This window comes from Macaca thibetana, chromosome X (genome assembly GCF_024542745.1).
Source record: "Macaca thibetana thibetana isolate TM-01 chromosome X, ASM2454274v1, whole genome shotgun sequence".
Classification (NCBI taxonomy): domain Eukaryota; kingdom Metazoa; phylum Chordata; class Mammalia; order Primates; family Cercopithecidae; genus Macaca; species Macaca thibetana.
In genome coordinates this window covers 144,429,637-144,449,109 of record NC_065598.1, presented here as the reverse complement: position 1 = coordinate 144,449,109, position 19,473 = coordinate 144,429,637, and the positions used below count along the sequence as shown (strand labels likewise).

The 19,473-nt window shown below is 48.2% G+C and overlaps 3 protein-coding genes across 4 annotated transcripts in view; all 3 read left to right on the top strand.

The window, feature by feature from the left end:
* Nucleotides 1-10,693, top strand: part of TMEM185A (transmembrane protein 185A) — a 33,492-nt gene extending 22,799 nt beyond the window's left edge. The window contains exons 4-7 of one of the 2 annotated variants that reach the window (XM_050775200.1): nt 3,229-3,312; nt 6,802-6,978; nt 7,599-7,722; nt 8,996-10,693. In XM_050775200.1, coding sequence (XP_050631157.1) covers nt 3,229-3,312; nt 6,802-6,978; nt 7,599-7,722; nt 8,996-9,240 — 630 coding nt within the window. In that variant the 3' untranslated portion in view covers nt 9,241-10,693. Of the gene's footprint in view, nt 1-3,228; nt 3,313-6,801; nt 6,979-7,598; nt 7,752-8,995 lie in introns of both variants that reach the window. The other variant, XM_050775199.1, reaches the window with a different exon arrangement.
* The window catches only part of IDS (iduronate 2-sulfatase), a 308,093-nt gene that overhangs the window by 152,019 nt on the left and 136,601 nt on the right, over nt 1-19,473 (top strand). The gene's annotated exons all lie outside the window — the stretch shown is intronic.
* Nucleotides 11,075-14,731, top strand: LOC126945291 (heat shock transcription factor, X-linked-like). The gene is given in 3 exon segments (XM_050775196.1): nt 11,075-13,114; nt 13,950-14,619; nt 14,622-14,731. Coding segments are annotated over 3 exon segments (1,269 nt in total). The 5' UTR covers nt 11,075-12,550; the 3' UTR covers nt 14,657-14,731.

The following is a 19,473-nucleotide window of genomic DNA, read 5'->3' as shown; positions in this document are numbered from 1 at the left end:
TGAAAATAATTGCAGATAATGTTTATTGAGCACTTACTGTGTGCCAGGCATTGTGCTAGGCACATCACATGCAGTAGTTTTCTTATTAACTATTCACAACCCTGTGAGGTAGGTCCAGAGAAGATAAGTCATTTGTTCATGGCCACATGCGAAGGGGCAGAACCAGGATTCCATTTGAGTCGGCCCAACTCTAAAGCCTGGGCACATAACTACATAACTGCACAGAAGCTGAGGGCCCAAAGCTGAATACTGATGGGTTAAGGGGAGAACTAGAGGCTGTAGATGCCTGGTTTTGAGCTGTGTGGATAAAGAGTGAAGGAAGAAGACCGCAGTTGGCTTAGGAAGTAAACATAGCAGCCGTAGGGTGGGTCAGGCATATAAGCCTGGACCCCAGGTATAGGCGTGAGGGGAAGGTACCTAGACAGAGGGATGGTGATGGAGCAAGGCCCTGTGGGACTCAGGGAGAATGGGACCCGGAGCACCAGGAAGGGTTTGGCCTTGAACAAGGGGAGCTATTCCCTGATTTTCATGCTGGTGGAAAGGCCACAGCATGGGTATGACTGGTAGGTAGGAGCGAGCTATGGAGAGAGAGTATCTGATGGTCCACTTTCACCCTCCCTAGAATTCCCAGTTTATATCAGGGACTTGAGCATCCATGGATTTTGGTATCCATGGGGGGTCCTGGAACCAATCCCCCACAGATACCGAGGGACAACTATACAAGGGCTAGGACTGCATTGGGCCTGAATTGCAGAAAGTAAGTCTTTCATACATTCACACTCTTGGCATTCCTGCCCTTGGAAGAAACAACATACCAGGAGCTGAGCTCCCTCCTCCTGTGACGCAAGAACAGTACCTATGTTGGTGAGGGGGTGGTTTGGAGTAGGTTCATGCAGAGATGGGAAGGAGGAGTTGAGGGTCTGCCAGGGAGCCCTGTGTCGGGAGGAAAGGGATGGCATTTTTGGGACACATTGAAGCCTAGAGGCAGGAAACACTCCATCAGCTGAGTGGACTGTGGCAGTTCAGATCCGACGGGAGCACAAGGTGGAAAGGAAGGAACTGTGGGAGTTGAGATGAGAGGGAGCCTCTACAGAGGGATTGGGCCAAATAGGGGCCACATCCTCAGCCTGCAGAGCATGTGCTGAAGTGCCCCAGGCACCCCAGTGCACTCGCAGGGCACCAGGGGATAGTGGACATTTTGAGGAAAACAGTAATACCTGACATTTGTTGGGACACCATACAAACTACTAGCTTGAAATAGTTTACAGGTTTATTTTTAGGCCACACTACATTCCTTTCAGTGATGTCGTATCTTTAAGAAGCTGGGTTTTCGGCAGCTGCTTTGAAAACTCAGAAGGCTAGTGCTGTGTGAAAATCCAGGTGAAGAACAGGTGACAAGAGTGGGAGCACCTTGTCTGATTCCAAGGCGTGGGAAATGGTGAGCTACCTGACAGTCACACGCATCCCACTGGGAATTAGTTTTGGTTATTTAAGAATAATATTAACATTTTTCTTTAGATTTATATGAATTATTTTTTCAAGTGGCTACTTAGAAATACTTACTAGGTTAGACGTAATTACTTAAATCAATGCAACGGTTGACATTCCTAGCCACATTAGGGATTTCTTTTGGCCTAGAGGTCTATGGAGGAATTACTAAATTCCTCATGTACCTATGTACTGAGAACTTTGGGAAGCTCTGGGCCCGGTCCCAGATTTCGATTTTGTGGGCAAGAATGTACTTTACCAGAGTGAGGAGCAGCCTGCAGGGCATTTGAACTGGAGGCAGGAGGTTAGTAAGGGGTTGCTGCAGTGGTAGGGGATGGTGAGGAAGAAGGCCTCACTAGGCAGTCATCATCAGCATAGAAAGTGGGCACGGGATTCAGGAGAAGTCTGGACGCTACAGTGGACAGGATGTGGTGACTGAATGCAACAGTGTAGGAAAAAGAATACAGGGTGATTCCCGGGCTCATGGCTTGACAAATGAGACCACTGTTGTGCCTCAAAGTGACATGGGAGGCTATAGAAAGAGAAGAGATAAGGTTCTAAGTGCAGGCGATAATGACCTCTGTTTGGGACTGGCTTCATTTGAGGTGCCTCTAGGAGAGCCGAGTGGCATATGCACAGCTGGGTTTGCTATGCAGCAGGAAGGCTAAGTTGGAGAGAGATGAGAGAACTCACCATTAAGGAGGTAATAATGGAAGCCAAGGGTCTGGTTGAAATTTCTTCTCCCCCAGTCCAGGGTGCAGCAGGTGAGTGAAAATATGTGTGTTCTTGTGTCTGTCTCCCTAATGGGGAGAGAAGACTGTTTGTGGCTCTGGGGAGCATCACCATTTAAGGAGGGGGAAAAGGAGACAGAAGGAATTACCAGAGCACTCCAGAGGGCTCCAAGACTGCATGGTGGGATCTTAGAAGGCCAGGAGGAGGGGAGCAAACAGGAAAGACTCATCCACAGTATCAGTAGGATGCCAGCTGAAGTGTTTTTGCTGTCTCCTGGTTATTGGTGACTTTGATGAAAGCTGTCTACTGATGGTCATGGGGGGTGGAGGCCAGATCACAATGGAGGAAGCTGGGAATGGTAAATGAGATAGTAGGGGCTTGCATATTCATTACTGTCTCACAGAGAGAAACCTGAGGCTAAGAGGGGTCTTGGATCAAAGGATGGGGTGGGTTTATCTGGTTTGGGGTTTTTTGTTTTTAATGAGAAGGAGTTATTTCTGTGCTGCTAGGAGGGATCAATGGAATAGGTGGGGTTAAAGATACAGTAAAGAATCTATAATTGATGGCTTGATGTGACAAGGTCCTCAAGGAGCCTGAAAGGAAAGGGTGGGATCCAAGGGCAAATCTGAGGTATGAGAAGAAGGACGCACAAGGATGGTTTTGAATAGACAGTATTGTTGGTAGGGGCATGAAGGAAGCTTAGTGGTCTATTGCAGTTAGCCTGTGTTCCCAGCGAACCTGGAAACAAGGTTCTCATCTGTGCTCAGGCCTCAGGCCACAAAGGGCAAGGCAGCAGAGGGGCAAGGCAGCAGGCCGAGCCATATTTCCCCTTGCCGTAATACTGCCGTGCCCCTCTGGTACCGAAAATCAGGAGTTTCCAGTGCAACATAATATTATACAAGTTACACTGTATTATAATGTGTATTGTCTTTTAGTGTGTTAACCAAATTACTGCAATATTAAATGCAAATTATACTTTGTTTAACTGATTCTTCTCTTCATTTTTAGTTAGAAATCCTGTGTTCTGTCAACATTCTCCAGTTTATATTCATTGCCTTAAGACTGGACAAGATCATCCACTGGCCTTGGCTTGTATGTAACTTTTAAAATGCTTAAATAAACTTCTTTTTTTATTATAAAAGTAATTTATATTCACTGTAGAAAGCTTGAAAAAGACAGACAAGCAGAAATAATAACCTAATAGTCACCCATAATCCCACTATGGGGAGATAACATGGTTAGTGTTTTTTATGTCTGTGTTTTATACAAACAGTTGGGATATAACTGTGTGTACCGTTTTGTATCCTGATTTTTTTGTTTTAATGTTGTATCATAAACATTTTATCATGTTAATAAAAGGTCTTTATAAACATGACTTCTAAAGTTTAATTGATACAAAATATTCTTCAAGTGCATGTATCAAACCATCCTCTTATTTCTAAAATATGGTATTTCCATTGTTGCCAGTACTGAATGATTTTAAATCATGCTGCAGTGTATATGTTTATGCATTAAAATTTTTGCCTTAATTTTTTTTTTGGTTGTTTTCTTAGGAAATAGTCCAGAAATAGTGTTACTGGGCTACAGGTTGGGAACTGTTTGAGATTCCTATATACATATACTACACTGCCAACTTGCTTTTCCAAAAGCCATACCTGGCCAGGCGCAGTGGCTTACACTTATAGTCCCAGCACTTTGGGAGGCCGAGGTGAGCTGATCACTTGAGCTCAGGAGTTCGAGACTAACCTGTGCAATGTAGCAAGACCCTGTCTCACTAGAAAAAAAAAAAAAGCCGTACCCATTTACACTCTTGCTGGTGGTGGCATCTGTCATGCTTCTAAACTGTGACTTCAGTTACTGGGCATTTGGTTGAAATTAACCGTGAATAAATGGGTGGATGGATGCAGAGACAGAAAGATAAGTGGCAAGACAGAAATTAGAGAACACAGTATAGTTTCCACTATTAAATGCATGGAAAAAAGATGGAGACTAAAGGCAGAAGAGTTCTATTGCCACTGGGAGGTAAGGTCATGCTAGTGTTTTTGTTTCAGTTTTATTTTCTCTGTTGTTTGATGTATAATTTTGCATACAATATATTTTATGTATTAAATATAGTTACCTTTAAAAAGTAAAAAGTACAGTAAAGAATTGGGAGCAGAGAAGAAACGAAGGGAAGCTAAATACACTCCATACTTAAAGATGGGAATAATCTCTTCTGCCCAAAGCCTTTGTTTTTATTCAGCCACTCATCCTCAACTTCACAGTGCTGTATCTGGAGAATGGTCACTGGGTTCAAAACTGTTTCTGTTGTGACATGGAGGAAACATGTCCAAACAAGACCAAAGTTTTTAGTATAAGATACTGTCAGGGAAAAAAAAATGATTAGTAATTTTTAGTGCTTTCCACAAATGAGAAGAAAGATTTTTTCTGCCCTTCATCCTCTGTAGATCCCAGTTGATGAAGCAGTTTGAGTACATGTTTCCCATAGTGAGCGAGAGACAAGAAGGAAGGCTATTGAGATCTAACATTCCACCCATGAAGGAACTTCAGTAAAAAGGAGAATCTCATCACAGAACGGGGAAGGGGGAAGAAAGGCTGTGCATAGACTCTGCAGAAAAACCTACGATCAAAAACTCCAGGCTGGTCAGGAGGGGTAAAATTCCTATGCCAACTCAAATCATAGATCTAAAAGAAAATGTGAAACTATAGATCTGTTAGGAAATAACATAGGACAGAATCTTTGGGGTTTGCAATTAGGCAAAGAGTACTTAGAAATGGCACTGTTAATATAGTCCATATGAGAAAGAAATCATAAATTTGGACTTCCTCAAAATTGAAATGAAGACAGACCACAGACTGGGAGAAAATATTTGCAAAGCACACATCAAAACACTGACTTGTACCGAGAACATACAGAGAACTCTTAAAAACTCAAAAATGCAAAAAGAAACACCTACTTTAAAAATTGGCAAAAGAGTTGACAATTTGCAAATGGGATATATGCATGGGGAAAAAGCACAGGAAAAGATGCTCAATGTCATTACAGGTTAGAGAAGGCAAACTACAACCAGGATGAGGGCCCGAAACACATGGCTTCAGAATGACGAAACTCAATAACACTGACAAGGGCATGTGCCCAGGAGGATGCAGAGGAACTGGGACACTCCAGTGTCACTGGGGGGAAGGCAGATGGTACAGGCATTGTGGAAAATGATTTGGCAGTTTCTCATGCAGTTAAAAGCACATTTACCCTGGGATGTGGCTGCCCCACACCTAAGTATTTACCCTAGGAAGTGAAAGGGCGCAGCCAGGTAGAAACCCACACTCTAGTGTTTGTAGCCACCGTGTTTGTGATAGCCAAGGGCTGGAAACCATCCGCAGCGGAGGGCTGGGTAAACAAACTGTAGGCATCGATACAATGAAATACCACTCAGCAATGAGAGGGTCCACCTGTGGATACAGGGAGGGAACAATTTGGATGAATCTCAGAGGCATTATGTGGATGGCGGGAAGCCAGTCTCAACAGTCTTGTCTCGCGATGTCATCTACATAAAGTTCCAGCAGAGACAAAAGTACAGTGACGGAGAACAGATCAGTGTTTGCCGGGCTAATGGTGGGACAGTGTGATAGTGGAGGGACAGCACGAGAGAGTTTTGCAGGGTGACAGACTTCTTCCGCATCCTGTCTATGGCTGTGCGAATCTACACTTGTGTGAATACTCAGGGAACGCACACTAAAGGAAGACAGTCACTTTTCCTGCTGTATGATAGATAATTAATAAAAAGGGAGAACAGAGAAGTGTCGTCCCAGGGGGCAGGCCAGGAGGGCGATGACGTGTCACAGGGGAGCCTTGGCCAAGTGGCATCCCCAGAACTCATCCTCTGGGCTTGTGTGTGGATGAGACAAGGTCTACCTGGTACGACAGCAACATACTTGGAATGCACCCTTGCCGTGGAGGCAGGGACCCGGCAGCCCTATGTATCCAGCATCAACCTGTATCCAGCATCAACCTGTATCCAGCATCAACCTGTCAAGTTCACTAACTTGGTAGGGGTGAGGTTAGGGATCCTTAGGAGCCCAGGCAGCCACACTTTCCGGGGAGCCCTTTCCCATTTGTGTTGCCAAAGTACCCTCAGCAGGTTGTGGGAATGTTGGCTGTGAAGAGAGTCTGTTGTGGTGAGATCTTGTGTGTGTGCACAGGGTGACAGCTGTGTCCCGTTTCCTGGGAAGCTGTGATGGCAGCAGAGCCTGGGGGAGCCTGAGCGAGTGTGAGAGGGTGGGCCTCTGGAAGAGTAGAGGCTGCGGAGCCAGATGCAGGGCTGTCTGTCACCCAAAAGAAGACGGACTGAGGACTCACTGAGCGTTTGTGTCATAAACGGTGGCAGCAGGCCCCATAGTGAACATACCATACCTTTTCCGTCCTGAGCGATCCTCGCAGCAGTCCTGGGAGGTAGAACGTCCTTATTCAGCTCGCGGGAGGGACCGCCTTAACTGGAGAGACACAGCAAGGTGCTAAAGGTGCCTTCCATCAGAGGCCGGGTGGGAAGCTCTAAAGAGACTTCTTCTCTCCCCCACTCCCAGGTTGTGTGTGTCCCGCTGTGGATTCTCATGTCTTTTCTGTGCCTGGTGGTCCTCTACTACATCGTGTGGTCCGTCTTGTTCTTGCGCTCTATGGATGTGATTGCCGAGCAGCGCAGGACACACATAACCATGGCCCTGAGCTGGATGACCATCGTCGTGCCCCTTCTTACGTTTGAGGTAAGTGTTCCACGGGAAGCCTCTTCAGCCCCGGAAGCTTGCGCTTCCCCTGACAGGATTCTGCACCCCTGGAAAGGCAGCCTCTGTCCGTCAAGCTCACAGTGAGCCCACTCCAGGAGAGGGGAGAGAACACGGCCATCTCTGGGAGGGAGATTTGGAGAAAGGAAAGCATCCTTCCTTTCTCTTGGGGGCAGTGCGTGGGCCTGGCAGGGAGAAGAGTGCACCGTTTTTAGCCATGGTGCCTCTGTATGGCTCCAGTTTCCACTTTGGAAAAGCAGAGTTGGATGCCGGATTTATGTATTGGAGTCACATGGAGAATTCTAGAATGGGAGCTGTTGACTCCTTAGAACAAACACTGGGAAGAGTTTGCCATAAAACTGCTGGCATTGCGAACTTTTCAAGTGGAGAGGCTACTGCTGAGCTCTGAAGAGGGACATAAAAGCTCATTTGGAGTTTTACCCGTGGATGGGTGGTTTCCTGCCTTTTCCTGCGGTGCTGATGTTCCCTCTTCCGGGAGCCCATGCGGGGGTGGGGTGGTGGGGAGGAGCTGCCTAATGAGGTCTGGCTTCCACCTCTATCCGTTTTCGATGTTGGCATCAACAGGGACTATGTCTCTTTAGATTCTGCTGGTTCACAAACTGGATGGCCACAACGCCTTCTCCTGCATCCCGATTTTTGTCCCCCTTTGGCTCTCGTTGATCACGCTGATGGCAACCACATTTGGACAGAAGGGAGGAAACCACTGTATGTACTCAGCATTTGAGAAGTCCTTGGTGTGTGTGTGGGGTGGGACCATGGGGTGGGGGATGGATAGAAGTCTAGGAAGGGATGAGTCTCCGAGGGCCCCAATTTAGAAGCTTGTGTGGGAAAGCGAGGGCTGAGGAAATTCTGGGACCCTCTAAGGGAAGGGCATGCCATAACTCCGGTGTTCCGCTGGCCTGCACTGGGACTTTTCTCGCAGCGCACGCTGCCATTTGAGGTAGAACCAGACAAGGCAGGCAACCTCTCAGAGATCCCGTTCCCTCCTCTGCAAAATGGGGATCAAGATAGATTTTTCCCAGGCCTGTGAGGGTTTGATGGAAAATCCACATCTCCCACCCAAACCCTGGGATTCATCCTAGGTCCCTGTTGGCCCCTCTGCCTCCCCCATATCCTTGCTGCCATCACCTGAGCCTTGCCTGTCTTGCCTTGCTAGTACTCTATTCCCCTCCATCTGCTTGCTGAGGCAGACACTGCCAAAATGATCTCTGCAGAGGGTGCCTTCCTGGCGAGGCTGTGAGCTCCATGGCATGGAAGCCCAGAGCACTGCCCTTCGGAAAGCCAGTGGGTTTGGGGGCCGGGCCTCACTGCAGCCCAGCAGCCCAGGCTATGCTTGCTGTTTGTGCCTCTGCCCCGCCGGGAGCAGGGAGGGCCTGCACCGAGCTGACACTCCAGTAGCATTGGGACTGGGAAAGTGGCTTTAAGGTGGCTCCATGAGTTCAGGCCCCCTCCTGGCCAGGACCCATGCATGACTACTGCCCTCGCAGATTCTAGAGGGTGATGGAAATCGTGTTTTTGGGTGGCACTGTCATCCATGAGTTTATCCTGGCTGGAGAAGATTAGCGGAAGACACCATAGTCTACGCACCGCAGATATTTTGAGACTCCCTGGAGCAGTAGTTCTCAAACTTGGGCACCCAGCAGAATCCCAAAAGGGCCAGAAAAAGGGGACCGCTGGAGTCCACCCTAGCCCGACTCAGTTTCTGGAAGTCTGGGCTGGGGCCCGAGAATGGCATCCCTAAATAGACCCCGGGGACGCTGTCCCTGCCAGTCCGGGAACCTCACTCAGAGAACCACAGAGCTAGCATTTGTACTTCTCCCCCATTTTGGGTACTCAAGCCCTGTTCAGGCTTTGTGACTCAGGAGTCTGGATAAAGTATATTATGACGTTGTAGGAGTGAAACTTCTTGTTATGGAAAGAAAGTTAACAGGAAGGTCAGTTGAGCTCGTGTGTGAAACAAAAAATTCTTATTTTTCAGGGTGGTTTGGTATCCGCAAAGATTTCTGTCAGTTTCTGCTTGAAATCTTCCCATTTCTACGAGAATATGGAAATATTTCCTATGATCTCCATCACGAAGATAATGAAGAAACCGAAGAGACCCCAGTTCCGGAGCCTCCTAAAATCGCACCCATGTTTCGAAAGAAGGCCAGGGTGGTCATTACCCAGAGCCCTGGGAAGTATGTGCTCCCACCTCCCAAATTAAATATCGAAATGCCAGATTAGATGCCACTTCCGGGGACAGAGCTAAAGTGGACTGCGACGCGCTCTCTCCACCTTCCTCTGCCCCCTCGTTCACCCCACAAAACCAGAACCAGTACTGGAGCTGGGTCTCCAGGTACGTCCATCTCATGCCTTGTTTGCATCCTGCGCCTATCAGCCACTCACCACGACGGGACGTGGAAGTGGCAGGTGACAGGGGTGTGTGCCAGCAGATGTGGATGCCAGGAAGAGTGTGAGAACAGGGGCGGGATTTCCATCTGTCTGGGAGGGGCCCCAGGTACCCCTCTTCCTCGTCAGACCCACCGGGGGATGGCTGCTTACCAGGTCCACAAAAGGAACATCTGTCTACACGGTGCTGAAATCCCAATCAAAAGTGTTGTTTAGAAATGTTTCTCTACGGGGCTGACCTCCTGCAGCTCTCTCAGCACTCCCAGGTCCTTAGCACTCCCAGGTCGTAGCTGGCGCAGTCAGTAGGAACTGTAACTATGTCTCTGATGCACCACGTGTTTAGACACAGCACAGTCCTTTTTTCTGTTCCTACGGTGGAAGTAGTTTCTCTTTGGGCATGCTGACAGCACTTTTTCATAGCCTCACCGATGAGCCCTTTCTGCGGGAGTGACTCCATGCCTGTATACAGAGTATTTATACAAATGTTTTAGCATCTTCATATGCGGTGTTAACCCCTAGTTCTGTACAGCATATTCTGTTCAAGTATTTTTTTACAAGCTTGTGCTGTAGGCACATGCCTTCTGCTGCAGAAGTGGACACCCGTGGCACACCCACCCCGCCCCAGTGGGGTGCCATGCCTTCCTGGGACGTTGCCACTTCTGCCCTGGAACTCATGCAGGTACGTAGTAGCTGCTATTGCCAGAACAGCAAAGCCAAGCAAGAGATGGTCCATGCTTTTCTGACGTTCTCAGAATAGTGGCTAGCCTAAAACCTGACAAGCGCTGCTTGAAGCCGGAACACTGGAGAATGTTGCTGAGAGCAGAAATGGCCACGCGGGTCACGATTATGCTTGGGAAAGTCTCAGGCTTCCCTCCTGCCAGCAACAAGAACGCTTTGGGGTAGGCACGATGTTTTCACGTGTGCGTGCCGTTTCTCCAAGCACTGCAGGTTCTGCCGTGTGCCGGAGGCTACAAGTTTAACATCCTCCTTCCCGAAAACAAATAGGTCCTATGCTGAAAAAAGGGTAAAAAATGAGTATTGATCTTCTCAGCCAGGAGAAGAGTGTGGCGTTTTAACACGACCAACTGCTCGCCGGCATACTTGGGGTTAATTCAACTCTGCTGCGAACATGACTCCGCCCCTGGCACTGGCCTCCAGCAAGCCTGCTCTTTTTGGGGTACGGGGGAGCAGGATGGTTTAGCCTTTCCTGCTCAGTGTGTAAAAAAATGTAGCGAAAGCCACTATTTTTGCTCTCTTAAGCTGTTCAATAAACTGGTTCCTCGTTTTACATGTGCACGATGTGTATCTTATTTGCTGGATGGCCCAGGAACTGGAATGGCCCTCTCAGCCAGCCTCAGAGGAAAGAAATCTCCAGCTGGCACAGGCAGCCGAGTGAGGCTGGCGGCTGCTGGGACACAGCCTTTAGAATGAGTCCTTGAGCGCACAGCTCCCAGGGATATATGGGGTAGCGGGAAGGAGGGGACGCTGCGCAGATGCCACTGTTGGCTGGGCTACACCGTGCCACACTTGTTACTGCTTAGGAGGCTTTCTGGAGTGTTCCTCGGGTGCTAAGACAGTCTGCAGCAGACACTGTCCTTTTACTGCTGCTGGCCCTCGTTTGCTCCCCAGTCATGTCAACAGCTGAGGACTGCTCATGCTGCAACAAAAGGCTCTGCAATTGCTGTCTAGCTAGCCCTAGCTGTCTCTAGAGTTCTGCCTGAACTGAAACTCAAGTGGGGTTGAGCTCATGACTTGCGGCAATTGATGAGGAAATCCACCAGTTGCTGTGGCTGGAAGGATTTTCAGTCCTGTGGGTTGTAACCAGAGGCCACAGGTGGATTCTGCCTTAGGCTCATGAGATTTCCGACTTGCTGTTCAAGAAAATGCCTTGTGAAGTGACAACAGTAGCTATGACCCAACTGCCAGGTGCCTTGCTAGTTCCTATTCGTCCCACTGGATCCTCACAGCCCTGGGAAGCAGGTGCTACTACTCTTATCCCCAGGAGGAGACAGAGGCTGAGAGAGGTTAAGTGACGTGCCCAAGTCACACAGCTTGGCAGCGGCCGGGTCGAGACACCAGCATCAGCAGTCTGTTTGCAGACCCCTCACCGTCACCCCCTGAGCCAGTGCGTCTTAGGCCCTGGGGTCAGGATGTCTCAAGCGTGGAGGCATCACTGGTTTGTGGAAGTCTCTGGAAGGTCCCTGAGCTCTGTGCCCAGAATTGAGTCAGGGAAATCTGTAGAGAGGTGGCCCTGTGTGTGGGGACAGTGTGTGACACAGACACTGCTTTGGAGGGACGCCTCTCCCGTGACCTCCTAGCATCACATCCCAAAGGAACAACTGTTGCAGAGATGGACCTCTGGGCACAAACCCACGTGCGTTTCTCTGGAGACACTGGCCAAGGAAAACAAGACATGCTCGAAGGCCAACAGCTGCATGCCCCACCACGATGTGACCGCAGAGAGCCGGGGTGTAGAAGAGTGTCTCTGCTTGGTGGGGGGACACATGCAGGCCAAGGAGAGGCGGGAAGAAGGCAGCCTCCGACTTGCCACTGGACTGCATGGCGACGCTGGTGGGGCAGTCAGCTAAGCCATTTGCGTAAGTGGCCTTCGGGCATCTGCGTGCTGGGGACCGACAGTGGGGGGTGTGTTAGGTGGATCTGTATGGAGCACATTGCTGCCGCTGGCTAGGACAGGGTAGAAAGGGGGGCGTGGCTACAGCCTGACCCGTGGGCACCATCCTACCCTTTATTCTGTGCTTCAAAGGGTCAGTCGTGCTGGTGTCTGTGGGCTCATGACTCAGACGGTGAGCTCTGACCTTCCTGAGCCAGGGCTTTGCTGTGGTTCTGCCTGGCTCAGGAGCTCTGGGACAAGGGGACCGCTCCAGGTCTGCACCTAAGGTGTGGCAGGGCCCCTCGACACTCCTGTGTACTAGTGTCGTCTTTCCCATTGAAATGACTGTGAGGACTAGAATGTGCACGGGCAGATGGGCAGCTACTTGTCTGCCTTGGCCCTTTATTACATAACTTGCTGGGTTTGTGGAGATGTCATCCCCCCAGCAGTCAGAGCCCGTTTGTGATGTCGTGGGGCTGGTTACATGACTGCCAAGGGGTGCTGCTGGCCACACTGCACTAGCAAGTTTGCCAGATGGAGGACAAGCCATCACTGAGTGTGGCTCTCTGTGAAGAAAGAAATTCGAGAGGACAGGGTCATGGCTTGGACAGGGTGCCTTTTCCTCCCCAGTTGCACTCAGAGACCTACCTTCACCCAGCAGATCCTTCCCCTGCCTGGGATGACCCAGTGTCCACTGGGAGCCCTAACTTCAGGCTGCTGACAGAAGAAATCGCTTTCCAAGCTCTGGCCGAGGAGGCTTCGTTCAGAAGGCCGCGCCCTGATGGTGACATCCCGCCTCAGGGAGAAGACAATCTCCTCTCCCTCCCTTTTCCGCAGAAACTGTGGAGACTGGTCAGCAGCAATCAGTTTTCATCCATCTGGTGGGATGAAGGAGGGGCTTCTATAGTGATCAATCAAAAACTCTTTGAAAAGGAGATTCTCGAAAGGGACGTCACACACAAAGTGTTTGCCACGGATTCAATAAAGAGCTTCTTCCGCCAGCTAAACTTGTATGGCTTCCGAAAACGGCGTCAATGCTCTTTCAGGACCCTCACCCACGTTTTCCCCGCACAAAGGCCGGTCTCCATCTTGAATAAGGTAATGAACGACAAGCCTCTGGAGGGGTTAAGTCTGTGGGCTCTGGGTCCCGGTCAGGTGGAAGTCCCAGGACTGCCTCCTGGGAAGTGGGCGACCTCAGGCAGGGTGTGGGGCCATCACTGTGGGCCTATGTCTCCCTCCGGGTGGAGGTGACATGAACTAAGAGTGAATGTGGGGAGAGGGCTGAGGATGGTGCCGGCCCCTCTGGAGTGTGTAAAATATCACAGGTGCTAAGTAGCCGTATCTGCATGTCCTCCTACCCGGGACCAGCCATGTCCTCTGGTGGTTGCTGTGTCCGCCTGACTCCATAGCGCTTTACCCTGTGAGGTGAGCAGGCCAGGGGAGTCTGGTATTTGTACCACTATCACCCTAGCTGGTGTCGGAGAAGTGCTCAAGTTGAAGCGCTGAAGGGCGCCTGGCACAGGAGGTGCAGACGCTCCTGCTGCCCTTGGTAGGTGGGGCCCCTGCTGTGGAAGAGCCAGTGCCCAGGACCTCCAGCCCAGCCGGGGTGCATTCTGTTGCCAGCTGACACTGTGGGGGAGGCCCAGAATCATCTTTCCTCCTGGTCTGCAACTTCAAAGACCCTTTCCGCCGGCCGTGGCCACCCTAATCTGCCATTTTGAGGCTTTTTCCAAGACGGAAAGGCCCGCCACAAATTGGTAAACCTTGATGATGTGAACGCGAGTCCCCAGCTTCCTTTGGGGACTGGGACCTTTTCCAGAAAGTCCTCCTGGGCCAGTAGAGTTCTCTTGCACAGGGGCGTAGATGGTTGGGAGTTGCAGTTCATCCTTGTGACTTGCAGTTTCCTTTTCTTTATTTAAACTTTGACTCATAGTTAGAGTTCTACTGCCATCCCTACTTTCAAAGAGACTCCCCTCACCTCCTCGTGAGGATGAAGAGAAGAGTGGGCGTCAAGTCTGCACCAGGACATCAGGAGGAGGACAAGCCAGAAGCTGCTGGATCCTGTCTGGCACCAGCAGACACTGAGCAACAAAATCACACATCTCCGAATGAGAATGATCAGGTCACACCGCAACACCAGGAAGCGGTGGGTCCCAACACCCAAATCAGAAGTGTCTCTGCTCTACCAGCAAGTCCTGTGATGGTGCCCGATCCTGCCATGGCAAGTGACAACACTCCAGTGACCCAGCCAGCCGGCGAGTGGTCAGAGGGCAGCCAGGCTCACGTCACTCCGGTGGCCGCTGTCCCTGGGCCTGCAGCGCAGCCATTCCTCTCTGTCCCCGGATCTCCCACCCAGATGAATTCTTACAGGCCTGTGGTGGCCCTTCCCACAGCGTCCCCCAGTACCCTTGCCATGGAGACCACAGGACTTCCTGCGCCTGGCGTGCTGCCCTTTTGCCATCTCTGGGTGCCGGTGACCCTAGTGGCTGCTGGGGCTGCACAGCCTGTTGTCTCCATGGCCATGTTCCCCCATCCCCTAGCTCTGCACCACCATTGCCCCCACAGCCACCGCACATCACAGTACATGCCAGCTAGCGATGGCCCCAGGCATACCCAGACTACGCAGACCAGCGCACATAGAGGCGAGCATTTGGGCAGAATATGTGCCGGTCAATAAATGTGTCACAAAATGAGTAATTTTCTGACTGCACAAAAGAGTCTTCATGGTCTCCGTCCTTTTTGTTTCTTTGCAGTCGAGTACCCCCTCCGACATCTTTGGCTTGCATGATAAAGACTTCAGCCTAACACACCTCCCTGGAAAAATGCCCAGGAGATACTCGAGCAGGTGCTGGGTTTTAGGAAGCCCCGCAGACATCCTGCCTCTGCTCATTAAAAATTACCTGGAGCTGGCCAGGTGCGGTGGCTCATGCCTGTAATCCCAGCACTTTGGGAGGCCGAGGCGGGCGGATCACAGGTCAGGAGATCGAGACCATCCTGGCTAACACGGTGAAACCCTGTCTCTACTAAAAATACAAAAACTTACCCGGGCGTAGTGGCAGGCGCAGGTAGTCCCAGCTACTCAGGAGGCTGAGGCAGGAGACTGGCGTGAACCCGGGAGGCGGAGCTTGTAGCGAGACGAGATCGCGCCACTGCACTCCAGCCTGGGCGACAGAGGGAGATTCCGTCTCAAAAAAAAAAAAATTACCTGGAGCTGCTCGCTGAGTGCCAATTGTGGTGCTAGCATTGATGGCCGAGGGTTCACAATGTCACTGTGTTGCTGGCCATACCTTGTCGTGGCGGTGCCTTTATATAACAGGATCTTCACTTTACACACAGATGAGATCACGTCTGGCTTTGTCATTGGGTTAAAAAGTGCCCTTGTTATTTGCGGAGGTCACAGATGCTACCAAGGAGTCCTATGGGTTTACGGTTTAGAGGGTGCTCATTAGTGTCTGGTGGACAGGATTTACGTTTGGCTTTTATGTCTGTACTGGAGCCGGTGGGGTTTTTTACTTCCTTCCTTGATTCCCCCACTACGCCCCCACTTTTTCTTTCTTGTTTTTTTTCCTTCCTTCCTTCCTTCTTTCCCTCCTTCCTTCCTCCCTTCCTTCCTTCCTTCCTTCCTTCCCATCTCTCTCTCTCTCTCTGTCTCTTTCGCTCCCTCCATTCCTTCCTTCTCTTTCTTTCTTTTTGAGTCAAAAATTAATTTAAAAGATGTCATGTTTTACCTAAGGAAGCAGCCTTTTCTGGTGACTTGGAGTGTTCAACTTAGAACACATGCTATCATCAATGAGCCTCTTTGACTGAATGATCTGAGGAAATAGGTTCAAGTTCTTACCGTAGACACAACTGGGCACAGACATCAAAACAGCTCTGAAATCAGGGCGTGCAGACAGCCCCAACACCGACACATATCCCTGTCTGTGATTTTTAATTTGACAGTAGGTGGCAGAGTCCTGGGAGAAGTGGGAAGAGGCCATAAGAGAACGCAGACATGGGAATGGATTAATTCACAGTCCAGCCATGGTCTGCAGGTGGATCTCCCTGTCTCGACCTGCTCACTTACAAATGGGTGCTCATTTACAAATTGGTGTGAATCACATTTCATCATTTGTGAGCTCCTTAGCTTCCAAGAAGTACAATTTTCACATGTATTTCTTGGACTTTATACATATGCCTCCAGAGTTTGAATCATGCAAAGATGCTGCCACTTAAAAACCTCTTTCCTGGCCGGGCACGGTGGCTCATGCCTGTAATCCCGGCACTTTGGGAGGCTGAGGTGGGTGGATCGTGAGGTCAGGAGATCGAGACCATCCTGGCTAACACGGTGAAACCCTGTCTCTACTAAAAATACAAAAAAAAAAAAAAAAAAAAAAAAAAAATTAGCCAGGCGTTGTGGCAGGAGCCTGCAGTCTCAGCTACTTGGGAGGCTGAGGCAGGAGAATGGTGTAAACTTGGGAGGCGGAGTTTGCAGTGAGCTGAGATGACGCCACTGCACTCCAGCCTGGGCGATAGAGTGAGACTCCGTCTCAAAAAACAAAACAAAACAAAACAAAAACTCTTCCCTACAAACTTATACTGCTCCAATCCTGGTTTTCCTGTAAATCTCAGCTTGACGCAGTGCCTCACGCCTGTCATCCCAGCACTATGGGAGACTGAGGCAGGTGGATCACGAGGTCAGGAGTTCAAGACCAGCCTGGCCAAGATGGTGAAACCCTGTCTCTACTAAAAATACAAAAATTAGCCAGGCACATTGGCAGGCACCTGTAATCCCAGCTACTCAGGAGGCTGAGGCAGGACAATCGCTTGAACTCGGGGGGCAGAGGTTGCAGTGAGTCAAGACCACGCCACTGCACTCCAGCCTGGGCGACAGAGTGAGACTCTGTCTCAAAAAAAGAAAAAAAAGAAAAAAAAATACTGTTAAAAGAAAGGGACAAAAATATATAGATGGAGAGAAAATATTAGTAATCTGATGTCTGATAACTCATATGCTAAATAAATACCAAACTTTTAACATTCAACCATTTGGAAACAAAGAATCCAATTAAAGATGGAAATCATTTGAAGACATTCACCAATGAAGATACACAGAAGTACATATACATTCACCAATGAAGATACACATATGAAAAGATGATCGCCATTAATTATTCACTAATAATGCAAATGTCAACAGCACTAAGATTCCTCTACCCACCTTTTACAATGGATAGAATTCAAATACCTCAGAATTCCAAATTCTGGAGAGGATGTGGAATTCTCATTCATAGCTGGTAGACAAGAAAAAATGTTACATTCACTCTAGAAGGCCTTTTGGCCCTTTCTTAGGTAGTAAAACAGACTTACCATTAGACCCATCAGTCGTACTCCTAGGTTTTACCTAAGTGAATTGGAAACTTGGGTTCTCCCATGGAAAATCGTGTACACGAATGTATATAGTAGTTTATTCATAATCACCAACCAAGATGTCCTTGAAGAGGTGAATGGGTAAAACCAATGGGACATCCACAAACTGAAAGTGTATTCAAAGTTCAGTCTACCCTCAAATATTCCAGGACAGGAAATTTTGGAGGCCAGTTCAGCCAAGTGGCAAGGGAAAATGAATCACCATCTTATCTCAACTCTTCCAATGCATCCAAAACAAGGGCAATTGTTCAACTCATTCTCCCAGGCTCCCTCTCCTGGATTCAAAAACAGATGAAGGCACCCAAGCACTCATGAAAAGAATTTGTGAGGCAAGTGTTCACTCATATCGCAGCACATCTCATAAACAGATAATCACATATCCAACACAACAGTGGATTAACCGAAGAAGCCACCTGTATGCGTGGAATAAGAATACGATTAAATGTTAGCAAAAAATTCAATTCTAATTCCCTGCATACAAGATAGACTAGAAGAAAAAAAACAGTCATGACAATGGGTACAGGAAAAGGCTCTGAAAGAAATTCTATGTAAGTACAAATTAACAACGTTTAGCAAAGTAACATTAAAAGGAACTTCCATTTCCTAAAATCAGCAGCAAGCATATGTAAATGTGAAATGTCAGAAGCTCTGCCATTCACGGCAGTGACCAGTCATTGACATATGCTGTCACCATTACCATCCACATCTGCAGTGAATATCAAAATGAAAAAGAGCCAGAGCTATGGATGACAAAATGAAAATGAGATACCAAGACTGCAAAGAAACAGATAGTATGTGTTAACTATATGACTGTCTGCATAGAAAATTCAAAGGAATAGACACATTGATTATTCAAATGAGTAAAAGACTTCAGAAAACATCCTATAGAAGATCATTACAGCAAAGTCAAGAGCCTTGCCACACAAAAGCAACTTAGTGCATAAAATAGAAAATAGAAAATAGAAAATATACCATTCACAACAGCATTAAAATCCACAATGTGAATAAGAAGAGCCTAACAAGACCTTTATGGAAGCAACTGTGCGAAGTTGCTGATAGACTCAGGGAATAAATTCAAGTAAATGGATCTGTATACCATATTCCTTGATGGGGAACAGAATATGGCAAAGATGTAAATGCCACTTAAATACAGAGTGAGTGCCTTAACTGTCATTGCCAAAGTGACAACCAAGCTCAGGTTGCTGTGCTCTGCTCCCCAAATCAACCCCAGAAAAATATAGAAGGGAAAAGACAAAATATATATGTGTGTGTGTGTGTGTGTGTATACACACACATCAACATCAAAACAGAGAAAGCCCTGGGGATGACTTAAGACTGTGCTCAACTAGTACTTGTGTTTGGGTCCAGGGAGCAGCAGGGAAATCGAGGAGGTCTGTACCCTGCATAGATGGCAGATTACAGGATAGGTAGGAGAACGTGTTTAACATTCCACCCCATATCATCGCAAAGCCTGAGGCAACACCACAAAATCTGGTGCCAGTAGCCCTGGGGTAATATCAGGACACCAGGAAATTTGAGTTGATTTAGACACTATGGCTCCAGAGTTCTGCTAACCACCACCTGAAACAAACTTAGTAGGGGAAGACCCACCTTCCAAAAACTTATTATTGTAATGGAATATAAAGAATGAACTAGGAATAGAATAGTAAGTATGTGTGAAACCCACCTACTAGGAGTAGATATTAATAAAATATGTGTGCATATATGTAGTATAAAGTCTACAAATACAAACGAATATGTATCTAAAGATATGTAAGTACAGATAATTATACATATGATATAAAGATATAGATGCATGTATATATACATATAAGCATAAATGTATATGATGTCTAAAACATGTATATAAACAAAATGTACATATAACATATATAATGTACATATACAATGTAAAATTTATTACCATATGAATGAGGATTAAAATATGAAAATCACTGATCTGGACTCTGATATGTCGGATACCTTCAAAACACATGGCTTCTCCAAATCTCTTGCTGCTGCTCAGCCTCTTCCCTGTAAAAATAAATCTT